Genomic DNA, 18,299 nt, shown 5'->3' with positions numbered 1-18,299 from the left:
TTTATTATAATTCTACAAGATCAGAACTGACTTCCTAAACAACAACATATAGTGCATAATTCAACGAGATCGTCTCTCCGCAGCCATTCAACCGTTGAAGTAGTCAAATTATTTGCAAATTATAACTGTCTCAAAAAGTGAAGGACCTGTTGATTAATGTTGTTCTAGATACACTGTGCTTGGAATAATAGTGGGATGATCGTGGATTATCATAGGTCTGCTCGATCAGGGCTAACCTGTGCTTAAACAATAACAAGTATGTTTGCCATGCTGGAGTAAGTTGCACTATAAACATGAAAGAAATAACATATAATTCTATGTTTGATGCGCACCCCTTTCCTTGTCTTGAGGAGTTAGGGTTTCCCCAAAGAATGTTATTTCTCTTCTGAGCAGTTGATTGATATATTTATTTTTACTAGTGTTTGTTTAACAGATACTGTCTGTAATGCCATACGAAACACAAGTCTGTGTGAACTGATCTTCTCCCAGTCTTTTTTTCTGAGAGAGAGAACGAGAGAGAGAGAGAGAGTCTATCGATTTTTGGTTGTTCCTTCTTGAGCCATGCCTGGCTCATAAGGGCCGGTTTCCCGGTTTATTTGGCGTAAAGGTTCCCCACCTGGATGGGACGCCGGTCCATCGCAGGTGAGCTGCAAGATGCAGGAGGAAAGAGTGAGAGAAAGTTGTGGCGAAAGAGTCAGCAGAAGTTTCGCCTAGGCCATGTGCATCCACAGAGTCTATCAATAACACTCTTTGTCGGAGCTTTCAGTTATGTCATGAGCTTGCAGGTTTTAGTGTCTACGAGGCGGATTTCCTCTGTAGACCAGACAAGTACCCCAAATATGAATTATGTAAAAGTCTATACTAAAACTATTTACATCATCCATTTTCCTGCTTGGCATCTTTCTCTCAGAAACTCTGTCACTGCCCCACCCCCACTCACTCTCTGATTTAGTTTCTGCTCTCGCTACCCTATTTATTTCCTGTTACTTCCGCTCTTTTTAGTTACAGAAAAACCACGCATTCTTTAGCAGATATCAGGGAATGTTGCAGAAAATGCTGGTTATAATGTTCCAAGGAAATAACTATAGCTATTAAAGGACAACGAAATTAAACAATGGAGAAAGGTTAATTGACAAGATTCCATTATTCAAATACATCTCGTGACTAATATTGTGAAAGGGCAACATTCCAACACTAGAAATATTGTGCCTTGAACAATACAACGTTTAGTGGTAAAAAATGTGTATGTGTGTATGCGGGGATGCGTATAAAAATATTGTATATAATTGCCATGTATGTATGCCTGACTATATGTATGCTTCACGTACACACTCACACACACACACCACACACACACACACACACACACACACACACACACACACACACACACACACACACACACACACATACACACACATATATATATATATAATCTGTTATATGCAATAGAATCAGTAATAAATTAAAATAGTCATTTATGTAGATACTTAATATAAATACATCTATGATACATAGATGGCTATGTGTGTATGTGTGCGCATACATATATACATACATACATACATATACATACATACATACATACACGTGTGTTTGTGTGTATAATGGGAATTTTAATGGCATTCCTCTATCCAAGGCACTCATTGTTAGTTCTTATATGAGGACTCAGTGAAATTGAAAAACATTGTTTTAGCAATGCGTTCATTAACATTATTTTAGAAATCACAATGACAAAACCGTTTTCAATTATTTTCTAATATCATAATTTATTCATTTATCATTAAACTAATTTTATACTTCTTTTATTGCTTTTGTCTCCTCGGAAGTGATGCAATTATATTTAACTATCATTAGATTAGTGGTTCAATTCCTGGATCGGGCAATGCAGTGTGCCTTTGAGTAAGGTATTCTTTTCTATTCTAGGCACAAAGCCCGAAATTTGGGGGAGGGAGCCAGTCGATTAGATCGATCCCAGTACGCAAATGGTACTTAATTTAAAGACCCCGAAAGGCTGAAAGGCAAAGTTGACCTTGGTGGAATTTGAACTCAGAACGTAAAGACAGACGAAATACCTATTTCTTTACTACCCACAAGGGGCTAAACACAGAGAGGACAAACTAGGACTGACAAACGGATTAAGTCGATTATATCGACCCCAGTGCGTAACTGATACTTATCTAATCGACCCCGAAAGGATGAAAGGCAAAGTCGACCTCGGCGGAAGTTCGATGAAATAAAGTACCAACCAAATACTGACGTTGAAAGTAACTGACTAAGTATTTCTCCTCTAAATTTGCAGCTTTGTATGTATCATAGAAGTAATAATTACAAAAAGTAAGAAATTCGAAAAATAAAGCCAAAAATATACATACGTACATGCATGAATGAGCCTGTCTGGATATGCAACTATATGCTTGGGAGTATATTCATAAAGCAAAGCATACAAATCTGTACAAAGCATACAAATCTCCTAACACTGCATGATATCTATATATATAAAAATGAGGTTGTGTGGTGTCTGTCTCCTACGATTTAGATTCCTAACTACTCCCACATTTTGCGGTGCAGTTTAACCAAAACTGGGTATCTTATAGTCGTGATTCATATCTAGCCCTTCTGGGTATTAGCGTGCGTCTACGATGAGTCTACGATTTAAAAAAAAAATTACCATCATTTTTTCCCATTTTTAATGCATTTTGGCATATATAAGGGAAATAACTCTCTAAAAATGTATTATTAAATCTCAGAACGTAAAAAGCTACAGTAACCCCCCCCCCCTTTGCGGTTAGCCATATTGAGATGGTTAATATACTTTACATCTCTAAAAATGCTTATATAGTTATTTCCCTTACAAACCCGAGCAACACCGGGCGATACTGTTAGTTATTACTAAAACATTACACAATACTGTCTGCAGGAAAATCTGATCTGGGATAAATATAGACAATGCCGCTGATATTGATAGCATATTTGGTGGGACATTTTCCATTCTCGTAAAAATTTTCCTCCAAGTGTAAATATAATTGGACAGATATAGTTATTTCTAACAGAAAAGGAAAACCATATGCTGTCAGAAAGATAAGTTATCCTGCAGTTGTAAACATTTCTACTGAAGTATGTTATAAGGCAATATATCTGAGCGACTGGTTCGAAATCTGCAGCTTCTCTGCCCTCATTATAAATTTACCTTTATACCAATAGCTGTTGGTGCACCTGACTATATTAGTACATGTTTATGTAACAATCTCGGAAATGTAGGTTTCCAGACGAAGAATGGTACCTGCTAACACGTACTTTACAAATTCTCATCCTTGTTGGATGAATTCAAAGAATAAAACGAATACACACACACACACATACATATACATACATATACATACACATGCATATACATACATATACACACATACATACACACACACACACACATACATACATATACACACACATACATACATACATACATACATTCATACATACATACATACATACATACATACATACATACATACATACATACATACATACATACATACATATGGCGTCAAGGGGTCTATTCATCTTTCTGTAATGAATACTATTCTCTACAACTTTTGCGATTGATACACTGATCTACTTTGACTCATATTTGTGTTATTTTGAATATATAGTAATAAATTGATTATCTTTGGAAAAAAATGCGAAGAAGCATTTTTTGTTTGTTTGTTTGTTTGTTTAAAATCATAGCAGTAATCACGCAGAGAAAATTAATTGAAACTCAACGCATGTGATTACAACTACTAAATACACCATGGATGGACAGAAGACGTGGATCAGCTATTTCAGGTCGCGGAACCAACGAGAGAAATTTCAAAGGACCGACCATTGAATTGAACCAAGAACTCTATCAAGTCTATAAAAATAAGGAACATTCTTTTAATTGGTTACATGAAAATATAGAAGAATGACTGGGATCTGAAATACCCCAACAACTCAAACTTCAATGTCAAACAACTGCGACAACAGGCAACCTTTGTTGAGAAAAACATTTGCTATTATATCATTAAATATATTCAAAATAACACAAATATGAGTCAAACTAGATCAGTGAATTTTTCTCCCGAGAAAAGCATAAACAACACGAACTATGACCTTGTGATGACAATAAAACGGAAATAAACACGGTGTCATCACACGAGCGAGCAGTAACCGATAACGGCAACAGAAATTATGAGTGAAAAAGATAAACGACTGAAAGAACATTTAACATAAAAATTCAAACCAAACTTTATCTACGTTAACAAGCAATTATCCGATGTAACAATTACCACACAAATCAATAGAAAACCTACAACCTGATGTTATCCAAATAGCCAAAGAACAATTAACAGAAATAGAAAATCCCAACTTTGGACATTGAATATTTTACCATACTCTGTGATTACCTATGTCTTTACTACCCACAAGGGGCTAAACACAGAGAGGACAAACAAGGACAGACAAACGAATTAAGTCGATTACATCGACTCCAGTGTGTAACTGGTACTTAATTTATCGACTCCTAAAGGATTAAAGGCAAAGTCGACCTTGGCGGAATTTGAACTCTGAATGTAACGGCAGCCGAAATACCGCTAAGCATTCCGGCCGGCATGCTAATGATTCTGCCAGCTCGCCGCCTATACTCTGTGATTACCATTAGCGAAGATTGATCCTAATGAGAAGAAACAACCAAAATGATTGACCGCTTTCCAGACACATATCGAAAGAGTCAGGAAAAATATTCGATAGTTTGATATTATCATTTAGTGCAAAGTGAATGATAAGCTCAGAAACCAACAGATGTAACTTTACGATAGATTATGTAAAGTGTATGGAAGTCGTCAACAAGAGACATTAACAACAATCGATAGGTGAAACATTACGTTATATAAATAATAATTCGAGAATGAAAAACCGTCACTGGTAAGTTTTCAGTAAACCCACAAATGCAGTATCGTTGTATCAAAAATCATACTATCAAGGCTGTAAAAGCCCCCTTCTCTGGAAACCAGGAATCATTTTGAGGAAGCAATTTGAATGTAATTTAACAGAACATCTATGATACAAAATTGTTAGATAAGCTACGAGTTCTGGATGAACGTTTATCCTAAAACGTATATCAAAAGTGAAACTCCCCTTACGGCTGTTGCTAAACTGCCATAGAAATAGCACGAGGAAGAAATGGTACAAGATTACCCCAGTTAACCTGTTCAAAAGGGCAATGAACGCAAAGATTGTGCTATCGTAATACAACAGATTTATCAGAGGCTTGCAGTGCCTTTAGTAAATTGAAAGAGCTACAGCAAGTGAAAATGAAATAGGCTTAATCAGTTTAATGTATCCATATGTATAAATGTATCAACATACTTGCGTGAGCGTGCGTGTGTTTATGCCTGTGTTGTGTGTGAGTGTGTGTGTGTGTGTGTGGTGTGTGTGTGTGTGTGTGTGTGTGTGTGTGTGTGTGCACGCGCAAAGTATGTATTGGTTGTCGTTTTGTACATAAGCAAACGTACACGACCATGTGTCCAACGCAGTCCACAATTAACATTACTTTTGCTTGGTAAGGCACTTTATTGTAGAAACTGTAACGCAAGCCCCTTGTGGCGAATAGATAAAAGTTTGTTTTTTTGTCTGTATTTCTACTTTTGCATTTCTTACCATCTAATTCTACGTCGTTCTTTATTCATTATATGTTGAATCTAGGCATCAATAATCCAAGAGGTTCGCTGGAGAGCGCATCTATCTGCTGTCGTCTCACTTAGTTACATCAGTACATCTAACTCAATTATTTCCGGTTCAACAGATGCATCTGTGAGGTACAGTCATTTTGATCTAGTTATTATCGTTTTGCCCCGAATCAGCCTGATCGAGCACATCTACTTTTAAAGGCAATTCATCTATCAATCCATCCATCTCTTCCGCCCACTGTTCTTGAGAAGGTTGTAGGGATACAATTCTCAGTCACCTCCTCCATAGGGTCCTATCAGAAGCAACCGTTATTAGACATTCTGGGTAGATTCCCAAGCGCGACCAATTGAGACTGATTCTCCGAAGTAACGATACTTGAGAGTGCATAGCTCGGAGATCAGGTAGTCGTCTCTTCAGGTCGAGCCGCATTGAGAGGCCACAGCTCCATTGCTACGGACATGTGATAAGAATGTTGCAGGAAAGAATCATCGCCAGAGGGATTCTTAGAGCCGAGCCAACTGGCATACAGCCTTTAATAGCCAGTCATTTCTGTTTTCTTTTTAGAAACAGTGTATCCAGCACTACATCGTAGTAGTAGTAGTAGTAGTAGTAGTAGTAGTAGTAGAGTAGTAGTAGTAGTAGTAGTAGTAGTAGATTGCATATAGTTCACCGTCACTCAAGTATTGTAATTTCTCAGATTCACTTCAGTGTTAAAAACTTTAATTTCAGAGTCTGGTGGGGAACAGGTGGTAGATTTGTTGGTTTCTTTGGTCAGCCACGCCCTTTCGTCTTTCCTGTATCAGAAGAATCATCCAGATATTCCTGTCTTCCATATGACATTAATGAAGTAAGTTGTACCGTTTTCTTCAGTTAATCTTAATCAAGTGAATCTCGCAACCTGTTACACCATAAGAGTGTCCATATAACTGCCAGTCAAGAACAAACCAGACATTTTCAGCGAAGCTCTCTTCATGGAAGATTTCAAACTCGGAACCTTGAGTTAGAAATCCTTGGACTTCTGCATTACTTTAGATCTTTCTGGGGTCGATGAAATAAAGTACCGTTTAAGTACTGAGGTCGATTATTATGGATTGTATCGTCCTCAAACTCTATGGCATTGTGTATTCCTATTAATGGAGAAATTAGCCAAAGAGCAGAACAACTGATTAAATGGTTTACAGGATTTAGTTTCAACCTCCTGCATCCATTATTCAAATGTCACCAAAATTGATTTTAATTATCAGTAATATCAGTAGGCGTGGCTGTGTGGTTAAGAAGTTCCCTTTGCAGTCACTTGTTTTCAGGTTCAGTCTCACTACGCAGCACCTTGGGCAAGTATCTTCTACTATAACACCGGGCCAACAAATGCCTTGTGAGTGAATTTGACAGGCAGATACTATGTAGAAGTCCGTCGTATATATGTTTGTGTGATTGTGTGTATCTGTGTTTGTGTTTATTCTCCCCACATCGTTTGACAACTAGTGTTGGTTTGTTTGCATCCCTGTAACTTAGCAGTTTGCCAAAATAGACTGATAATATATGTGCTGGATTTAGAAATTATCATTGGGGTAAATTTGTTCAAATAAACCCTTCAAGGCGATGCCCCAGCATGTCCGCTGTCCATTCACTGAAACAAATAAAAGATAAAATTTAAATATATTTGTTTTCGATACTATTGACTGGGTTCTTCCTATTCACTAATCTTATTAAATTCAGTATGAAGCTGTTTTCAACTCAAAACCTATTTCCAGCCAGATAAATTGAACCATTGATGTTTAGATGTTTTGTGAATGAATACAGTAAGATTTACGAAGATAGGCTTTTCTACAGGAGTTAGTTAAATATAATAAAATAATTACTAAAGTTGGTAAACTGGTGAGAGTTTTTGGCGGTAAGCATTGGATTGAGAACAAAACCACAGAGGTGTAACACTAAGGAGTGACAAATATTCCAGCCGGTGTTCTATATTCGAAGAAGTGTGCAGGCCAAAATGTTAGCCTCTACTTCTTCTCATGACACAGCATATACACCTCTTTATTTTTTTTCTAAGAACAAGCTCTGTATTTTTAGAAGGGGAAAGTAAATGGAATGTTATGATGATCATGTTTTTCCACCATGTTACTTTTGGTATCTTTAGAAGAGTCCACTCTGTTGTGAGTATTCGGATCAGATTTCTGGCCTGCAGGTCAATATCTTGATGCCCTGCTTCCTGTTGTAGCAAGCCATGAGTCACAACCATGCGACAAAAGCTACATGCCTTAACCCCAATGCGACTGAATTTTACATTCCAAATCTGTGAGATAACCATATAACCACCACTCATTATATCACCTTTCGCTAATAAATCATTAATGTGTTTCACAATTTTAGCAGCCAACTAAAAATGCCACAGAGAAATTTGAGAGAACGTTTCGTGGAAATGCTCAAATCTTGGAATATCCTTTGGTTTTTAACAACGAAAGGTAAATCTAAAAAAAACAACATTTTGTTTGCGCTTTTGCATGTATGTATGTATGTATGTATGTATGTATGTATGTATGTATGTATGTATGTATGTATGTATGTATGCATGTAAGCATGCATGTATGTATGTATGTATGTAATGTATGTATGTAATGTATGTATGTAATGTATGTATGTATGTGTGTGTGTATGTAATGTATGTAATGTATGTATGTATGTATGCATGCATGCATGTATGTATGTATGTATGTATGTATGTAATGTATGTATGTATGTGTGTGTGTATGTAATGTATGTAATGTATGTATGTATGCATGCATGCATGCATGTATGTATGTATGTATGTATGAATGAATGAATGAATGAATGAATGAATGATCGATCTTCACAGTATAACGACGGTGAGTTTCCGTAACGCTGTGACTGCAATACGAGTTTGATTGTCAGTTGAACCACTTTACTCTAATTGCCTCTCTTGCTTTTCTCTGGTTCATCAAGGAATTTGGTAAAACAAAATCCGATAATCTGGTCTGAAACAATGCTTCATATCGCTTTTTTTTAATTTACTAACTTATGATGGCATTCTGCTACAGATAAACATGTAATATATGAGCAGATTTCTCAAAATTGCTTCGGGATTATTTTGGTTAATACGATTCTCAGAACCGTGTGGTAACGAAGCATTCGGCAATTACACAGATTTTCCACCTCTTATATAACTAAGTTCTATCAAACCATACTGGTTGTTTACAGCAAGATGGAGGACTTTGTTTAGGAGTCAAGTGTTTGGGTAATTATCACAATGCAATGCCGTTGACAAGATATAAGATATGAAAACCTTCGCTTATCTATCAGACACACAAATAACTCAACCAACTCTACGTTTCTGTTAGTTCTTTTTCATGTTCCATAAATGATAATATTTGGTATCTATTTCCAATTGAATTTAAACAACTCTACTTTCATCGATAATGTCTTTGAGGAGAGTTTGAACATCACTTTTTTTATTTAATCTCACTCCACTTCCTTTTACCCTTGTGGCAATGTTTTCAATTATGAAATTTCACTTTTCTTCCTTACATTTTTGTGGTAATGTGCTAAATAATGAATTCCTTTTATCGTTGTGACATATATCAAATTATGAGATCATCATACCAAAGTCTTTACGTTGTCGAGAGAGATTCTAACAATATGCAAATCTTTAAAGTGTTGTACATACTGTTTCCTTTGAGATAGTTTTAAGAATACCATTATTTTCTATCGTCGTTATACGACCATAAATTTGTAGGGATGAGACCTAATCGATTGAATTTATCCAAATACCTTACTAATCGTTGGCACATCAGCAGAAATGCTTTACGGTATACCTTCTGACTCTTTACATTCTGAATTCGAATGCCACCTGTCTGGAGAAGGCAACAGGAAACCATTCTAGTATTCATCCCAGGTCTAGTAATGGTAGCGCCGAAGTGCCAGTAGTTTACTTAACGACGTCAAGAGCAGGTATGGGCCATCCTAGCTCGTATAGAGAGTGCTGGAGAAGCTCGTATAGAGAGTGCTGGAGAAGGCTCGTATAGAGAGTGCTGGATAAGGTTCCCTTGCACAGGACCTGCCGAAAGGCAGACCAACACAAGACTTGATTTTACTAATATTTTATTTATAGATTTCCCTGGAAGGATGAAGAGGAAAATCCAACTCCTGTCAGACTTGGGCTAAAAACATAGAGATAAAGAGGAGCAACAGCATACTACAAAGCTCTCCATTAATTCTGCCAATTCATCTATATTCTTCAGATGAAGGTGTGAAACGTATGGCTTTGTACTGTTTTCTAAAGTTTGTGTATGTCAACCAGTTGAAGTCCCATGAAAGACCAACTGTATGCAGCATCCTCCATTCTGGAACAGGTGATTTAATGTGTGTATTATGTGGGGAAATATGCAAGTCGATTTCAGGCCTGAAAAGACACATGGCAGTGCACAAAGAGCATATTCCACAGTCACGCGATCGAACCAGTGGAAGTTACGATTTTCGTCTGCGCTTCAAAAAGTACAGGCCTGGAGCGGGATTGAATAGTCATTCGAAAGGTCATAGATGGAAAGTCAGAAATGCCATGAGGGAACACAAAGAGACAGTAATCATCATAAGAGATGGAGTAATCACCACTGTAATGGAATATCCAACCATTGCTCGCCAACCAACCGTTTTATTCTTATAAATTTGTGATTATAAACTATCATCTCAGCCTGAGAGTAATTTTTCATCCATATACAAATAATGGTGAATAATTGTTATGTTTAAAGTAGCTTCTGTTATAGAACGAATCAACTGGTACCCAGCCAAAAAAATTGCCACACGGTCAACGCTACTGTTTATGATAAGTATTTTTGGCATACATGTTCACCAGTCTTACGTGAGTCACATGTAACACTGTTAGCTGGTATATGTCGATCCACACACCACCAAATTACCTGTTCTGTGGTGTCTGTTATTGGATATACTATATTGAACCGATGAACGTCAGACACAATAACTGTCACAATTCATGTTGGTATTATTCAAAATGCATCAATTTACTCTTTACTCTCTTTTACTTGTTTCAGTCATTTGACTGCGGCCATGCTGGAGCACCACCTTTAGTCGAGCAAATCGACCCCGGGACTTATTCTTTGTAAGCCCAGTACTTATTCTATCGGTTTATTTTGCCGAGCCGCTAAGTGACGGGGACGTAAACACACCCGCATCAGTTGTCAAACAATGCTAGGGAGACAAACACAGACACACAAACACATACACACACATACATACATATATATATATATATATATATATATATATATATATATATATACATACATATATACGACAGGCTTCTTTCAGTTTCCGTCTACCAAATCCACTCACAAGGCATTGGTCGGCCCGGGGCTGTAGCAGAAGACACTTGCCCAAGATGTCACGCAGTGGGACTGAACCCGGAACCATGTGGTTCATAAGCAAGCTACTTACCACACAGCCACTCCTATAATGGCAGAGAAATATTCATTATTGAAAGTAATAAATCCTTTGTATATTTTGGGTTTGGGCTTTGCTTCTTTATTTTTTTCTACGATATTTAAAGTGAAATGCATGTGACTAATTGGTAGTTATTCTCTTTACTGTTATTAATTTCTCAAGGTGGAAACATTCCTGGCGACAAAATGATAAATCAGAAGAAGCAGCATTGACATCTGACGAATTCGAACATCCAGCAGAGAAATTCTTTACAGCCCTCGCAAAACCAAAAGTATGTTTCTAAAGCAATTTCTCAAATCCGTTGTACAAATAGACTTTCTTCTTTTGAATGAGACATGCAGTGATAGAATATATATTTCTTTATTGGCCACAAGGGGCTAAACATAGAGGGGACAAATAAGGACAGACAAAGGAATTAAGTCGATTACATCGACCCCAGTGCGTAACTAGTACTTAATTAATCGACCCCGAAAGGATGAAAGGCAAAGTCGACCTCGGCGGAATTTGAACTCAGAACGTAACGGCAGACGAAATACTGCTATGTATTTCGCCCGGCGTGCTAACGATTCTGCCAGCTCGCCGCCTTGCAGTGATGGAATATATTGCATGTTTACTTAATCCTAACACTTGAGTCATGAGGTCAGAAACCACACAACAGTTGTATATATCGCACTATAAATAGCGGACATCCCTCTCATATTTAGGTGACTGCGATGAAGTGACGGTAAGCTTCCAGCTAACTAAAACAATATTAAACTAACTGAAATGGTGAAGATCGTAAAGGAAACGGTTTGCACCCAGTAAGTAGAGTCCTAAATCTCCTCACTTTAATAATGAATCCTTAATGAATCCTCGTTGAACAGGATTCAGGGGAGTTACCTGAACCCTTCTCTTGGCTAGCAGCTTCGAAAAAAGTCGATACGCAGCGAAACGTATCGTGAGCGACCGTCAGTTAAAGATGTTCGTGAGATCATCCGTCCCTTTCGGAATCAGTACGGATCTTCCCACCTTCAGGATATCGGGAACTTTCCCGGCCAGCAACATACAGTTAAATATATTAGTGAGGACCACTGGGTCCATGGACCTAATCTCTTCATTTCCATTTGATCCCTAAACATATACGATGTCTGGTAAAAAGAAAATCAATCGAAAAGTTACTTAAATAGATAAGACAAAAGAATTTCTTTTTAGCCCTTCTTCCTCGGACAGGTCTATATTTCTCCAAACTTTCAATTGTTCAATAAATAGTTTATCAGTCGTTCTAATAATAAAGGATTCAGTTTTGTTTATTGAGGATATCGTTTTTCTTACTTTTGATTTAGTTTTATTGTTGTCTTTCATCAAGGCATACAAGCATCATTTGAAGACATTAATACGAGGAGAAAAAGGAGCAGATGCAGTATTTCGTTCGTTGCCCATCTACAGAGTATGTATGACTAGAATATGCCTTGAAAAAATTGCTGTATAAACACTTTCAAGTGTGTGTGTGTGTGTGTGTGCGTTACTTCGCACAGTCACTGATCGGGGTTACTATATAAAACTAGCATTATCGCCCGGCGTTGCTCGGGTTTGTAAGGGAAATAACTATATAAGCATTTTTAGAGAGTTACTTCCCTTATATAATAGGAAAAAATGCATTAAAAATGGAAAAAAATGATGGTAATTTTCTTTTTAAATCGTAGACTCATCGTAGACATTTTTAGAGAGTTACTTCCCTTATATAATAGCAAAAAATGCATTAAGAATGGAAAAAAATGATGGTAATTTCTTTTTAAATCGTAGACGCACGTTAATACCCAGAAGGGCTCGATATGAATCACGACTATAAAATACCCGGTTTTGGTTAAACTGCACCGCAAAATGTGGGAGTAGTTAGGAATCTAAATCGTAGGAGACAGACACCACACAACGTTTCTTTTATATATATAGATATATCTATCTTAAATTGCTTAACGAATTTTTCATGGAAACATTTTATTTTTCATTGTTCGTTCCTTCAATATTAGTTCCATTGTTACAATGCTCTGTTACTGTTTGTTATATTGCTTATCGCTTTCAGTTAGAAACGCCAAAGGTTCCACGGACACCGGAATTTACAAGAAATACATTTGAAGATAAATACAAAAACATTCCCACCATGAGATACATGAAGGTACATCCATAATCTTTATGTCTTCTGTTGAATAAATGCATTTATTAGTAAAACCAGTGGTGTAGCTTCAGTGTGCGCCGGCCGCGGAAGTACTAAATATTGATTTCAAATTCTGGCACAAGGCCAGTAAGTTCGGGGAAGGGGTTAAGTCGATTACATCGATCCCAGTCTTCAATTGCTACTTATTTTACCGACCCCGAAAGGATGAAAGGCAAAGTCGACCTCAGCAGAATTTGATCTCAGAATGTAGCGATGGACGAAATGCCGCTAAGCATTTTTCCAGGAATGCTAACGATTCTGCCAACTTGCCACCTTATGAAGCACGTGATATTGCCCATCTCTGTTCTCTGTCCCCTATACAACTTACATTGCAAACCCACAAGTGCCGTCCTCATAAAAGCACTGCCCGGGACGGACCACTCTCATTGCCCTCCTGCAGCTACGCTATTGATTAAAACTTCGTTCTTGTTATGACTATCTGCCTCGTAGGATAAGACATTTGAAGACTTAATGTATTACTCTTTTACTTGTTTCAGTCATATGCTGGAGCACCGCCTTTAGTCGAGCAAATCGACCCCAAGACTTATTCTTTGTAAGCCTAGTACTTATTCTATCGGTGTCTTTTGCTGAACCGCTAAGTTACGAGGACGTAAACACATCAGCATCGGTTGTCAAGCGGGGGGGGGGGGACAAACACAGACACACAAAAATACACTCACACTTGCATATATATACATATATACGACGGGTTTCTTTCAGTTTCCGTCTACCAAATCCACTCACAAGGCTTTGGTCGGCCCGAGGCTATAGTAGAAGACACTTGTGCAAGGTACCACGCAGTGGGACTGAACCCGGAACCATGTGGTTGGTAAGCAAGCTACTTACCACACAGCCACTCCTGCGCCTATTATAAATACTACACACTGACATAATTGAATACTTTCTTGTCATAGAGCTGCCTTATCAGGGGTGACCTGGGGGCTAAACAACAATAACAGCCGACAACAAGTAGATCAATAATAAGTGTTTTTTTCTTTCTTTTTTTCTTGTTCTTCCTTTTACAGAGAACTTCAAAGGGACGTTGTTCAAGAAGATCGATTGATGTAAGAGGATTCAAGCAGGTAATTAATGACTTTGATATATTTGTGACACTGAAGATAACAAAAAAGCAGTAAATGTCTCACACTATTTAGTATTGTAGAATTTAGTTATAATCTTTTACATTGTAAGCTTGAACTCCACCAGTGTCGACCTCTCTCTGGATTTTGATTAATCAAACGTTATACCGACATTAACTCAATAGGTAGTATCCATCCTCTATAAACGTTGGTGACCCTCGGCTACATCAGAGCAAGTAAGTGATGCCTATAATCGTGTTGTTTTTATCTGAACGCAGAAAAGCTGGAAGTTATCTCACCTGCCCCATTAACAGTTCTGCCAATCTACCGCTCTAGATTGGTACTTTTTTATCGACCCCGAAAGAATATGAAAGGCAAAGTCGACCTCGGCGGGTTTTAAACCCCAAACGCAGAGTCGGAATAAGTACCGCGAGATATTCTGTCCAATGTTTAAACGATTCTACCTTTCCATTAATTAAAAAATTTTTTTTTTTAGTCTGATGATGATCCATGTCACATGCAACCCAATTCTCGAAACAGGATACACATGCCTAGTGTAGAAGCTAAAGGTTTCGAAGCAAGTGTCCGTAGTTATTCTTTTTCTCAGTGGTTTTAAAGAAATATTCACATCTGCAAGGCAGCTGTCCTCAACTTTTCCTTCTCTGTATCAAATAACGATATCCAGCCTGTTGCTTACACTTGGTAGAAGATTTGATGGGAATGTTCCTCCAATGTTATATATGTGTTCAATAAAAGGGGGATTCTGTATATTTATCCAAGGAACAGTCCCTTTTATTACTTTTTTCGAATGATATTGTGCATTATTTAGCAACAGCTTCATGTTGCATTAGGAGGAAGCACCTTGATGACATTTTGGTGCAGCTGCTGACCAAGTGTAAGATGTCTTCCACAGAAATGTGGCAAAATCAACATTTTCGTCTACATCCTGGGGATTTTAGAGCTTCACTGTATGTATGTATGTATGTATGTATGTATGTATGTATGTATGTATCTATCTATCTATCTATCTATTCATTACACGATCCCTATTGATCGTCCCCACTTTTTTTTTCTTCACGATCCCTTTTGATCGGAATTCGACCCACTTTTTTTTCCTTCTCTTCTTCCCAAAAAGAAAAGCTCTTCTTTGTATTTTGTCCCTTCTGTGTTCAGCCCTGGGTGGCCAATAAAGAAATCTATCTATCTGTCTATCTGTCTATGCATGTATGTGTGCACACCAATGTTTTATAAGTATGTTATTTTAAAGTTCAAAACTATACCTTAATATCCGTAAAATTACATTATCGCACACATGTGGGAAATCTCCAAGCCAAGATGAGACTGGCGTCAACTGGCCTTGCTCCTATATTAGAAGCTAATATTTCTTAGAATTCAAGTTTCGGTTATTTTTTTACAAACAAAACACAATTCAAATTCGATTTTCAAGATGGAAAATCCAATAAAATGTAATAACAAAATCAGTCTAAGATTACTCATGTTTCACAGTAAGTCTAATTCTATAATGTACTACTCTTGTTATTTTTTTCTTTCCAGTAATATTTTAACAATATTTTCACCATGAATTTCCTAAACATTTTATTCGCCTTTTATATTTTAGGTGACAACTAACTATTTACCAAGTATTCGCAAACTTTCAAGAGTCAGTTTTGATGTGCCTTCTCATAGCTCAAATATATTTTCCTAAATATTTCACAAACCTAAATTTACGAATTATAACTAAAAAATGTACGACATGAAAAATAAAAGATCAACACATTTTTACAGCCTGTTTCCTTTCATTATTGTTTTCTTCGCGTTTGTCTTTGAAAACCCCTTGCATTATCTCCTTTTAATTTTTCTCTGTTTTCGTTCCTCTCTTAATGATGTGAATTAGGAACAGTTTTTGAGCGCCAAAAACGAAAAGGTGAAAGTGCGTGTCCTAGTAGTTAGGGTTTTGCACTCACAAACGCAAAATCGTGAGTTTTATTACCGGATCGAGTAATGCTTTATTTTCTTGAGCAAAACACTTCATTTTACTTTGATCCAGTTCACTCAGCTGTAAGTTAATAATCCTGCTACGGACCCCATCTAACTGTTCAGGAGGAAATGTTGTGATCCTGGTCATTTATACACCAGAGAAACTGAGTAATTTATACGCCATGGAAACAAAGGACTGAAGATAGCAATGTCTAGGGATGATGATGAAAAATGAAAAGTGGATCCTTAAACCTAGGAATTTTCCTGGCTGCAAAACAAGCTTCTTAACCATACAGCCACGCTTTATTTAGAAAGTAGACTTGTAACCTTACTAAAGTCTACATGAAATCACTCACCTGTTCATCGTATGCTATCTCAATGTGTTTCTTAGTCAAAATCCACTCGACTTAACCTATGAACAGATTCCATTTCTACATAGATTTTCCGAGAAGGTATTGACCTGAAGAAGTTCTCACTGAAAACCAATACCCAGATATGCATTGATAATAGCCAGGGAGGGAAGGGCCGCAAAGGCTATCAGTACTATTTCTCCTTTTAGGGGTGAGAAACATTTTCTAAGTATGGATTTATAAGTTTTATGAATGCTAATTGCTATACAGCATATTCAAAACTGTTGCATAAAGGGAAAATGTAATATGTCAGATATTTGTCATTTCAAATATGTATATAAGGCGTAGTTGTATGGTAAGAAGCTTGTTTCTCGACCACATGGTTCCGGGTTCATTCCCACTGTGTGTGAGTGTCTTCTACTGGTACCCAGGGCCGACCAAAACCTTGGGAAAGCGGATTTTATAGACGGAAACCGAAAGAAGCCTGTCATGTGTGTGTGTGTGATTATGTATGGGCTTGTGCCCGTAACTTAGCGGTTCGACAAAAACGACAGAATAACCAACAGACCCTAAAATAAGTACTGGGGGTGGGGGTCGATTCTTTCACCTAAAGGTCCTTGAAGACAGTGCCCCAGTATGGCCGCTGTCCAATGACTGAAACAAATAAAAGATGTAGGAAAGTTGCCATGGCAGCGGTGATGGCGACAACAGCGACGACGATAATGATGATGACGACGTCGGAGATGACGGACAGCTGTATCCGGAACGAGGAAGCATCTTAAACCGTAAATCATTAACGATTTTTCCATGGACAGATTTGAAATCCTTATTAAGCAATTCATTCGACTCAAGTATGTCCGTGATAAGACAATTGCAGTTATTAACTGAGGTAGGATGATATGGAAAACAAAAGAAGAAAAAAACTCAACTAGGAGTGGCTGTGTGGTAAGTAGCTTGCTAACCAACCACATGGTTCCGGGTTCAGTCCCATCCACTGCGTGGCATCTTGGGCAAGTGTCTTCTGCTATAACCCCGGGCCGACCAATGCCTTGTGAGTGGATTTGGTAGACGGAAACTGAAAGAAGCCTGTCGTATATATATATATATATATGTGTGTGTGTGGTGTGTGTGTGTGTGTGTGTTTGTGTTTGTCCCCTTAGCGGTTCAGCAAAAGAGACCGATTGAATAAGTACTAGGCTTACAAAGAATAAGTCCTGGGGTCGATTTGCTCGACTAAAGGTGGTGCTCCAGCATGGCCGCAGTCAAATGACTGAAACAAGTAAAAGAGTATAGTGGGTGGCTTCTTTTAGTTTCCGTCTACTGACAGAATCCGCTCACAAGTCTTTGGTTAGTCTTAGACTATGGTAGAAGGCACTTGCCTGATTTTCCACACAGTGGGACTGAACTTGAAACCATGCGGTTAGGAAGCAGACTTCTTACCACACAGCCACGCCTGCAACTGGGGAGAAACTCCGAAAGATGACACTAAATTAAGAAATTGAGAGTTATCTCCCGTTTTTA

The 18,299-nt window shown here is 37.7% G+C and overlaps 1 protein-coding gene across 1 annotated transcript in view; it reads left to right on the top strand.

Moving 5' to 3' along the window:
- LOC115210608 (WD repeat-containing protein 64-like) overlaps window positions 1-16,204 on the top strand; it is an 83,641-nt gene extending 67,437 nt beyond the window's left edge. The window contains exons 26-33 of the mRNA XM_036502585.1: window positions 5,725-5,837; window positions 6,439-6,556; window positions 8,080-8,171; window positions 11,344-11,452; window positions 12,527-12,607; window positions 13,241-13,333; window positions 14,398-14,454; window positions 16,070-16,204. Of these exons, the coding sequence (XP_036358478.1) occupies window positions 5,725-5,837; window positions 6,439-6,556; window positions 8,080-8,171; window positions 11,344-11,452; window positions 12,527-12,607; window positions 13,241-13,333; window positions 14,398-14,454; window positions 16,070-16,156 (750 nt within the window). The 3' untranslated portion in view covers window positions 16,157-16,204. The remainder of the gene's footprint in view (window positions 1-5,724; window positions 5,838-6,438; window positions 6,557-8,079; window positions 8,172-11,343; window positions 11,453-12,526; window positions 12,608-13,240; window positions 13,334-14,397; window positions 14,455-16,069) is intronic.
- Window positions 16,205-18,299: the final 2,095 nt, after the last annotated feature.

Source organism: Octopus sinensis, linkage group LG4 (genome assembly GCF_006345805.1).
Source record: "Octopus sinensis linkage group LG4, ASM634580v1, whole genome shotgun sequence".
Taxonomy (NCBI): domain Eukaryota; kingdom Metazoa; phylum Mollusca; class Cephalopoda; order Octopoda; family Octopodidae; genus Octopus; species Octopus sinensis.
The sequence above is the reverse complement of the archived record's forward strand: the minus strand, read 5'-3'. Positions and strand labels throughout refer to the sequence as shown.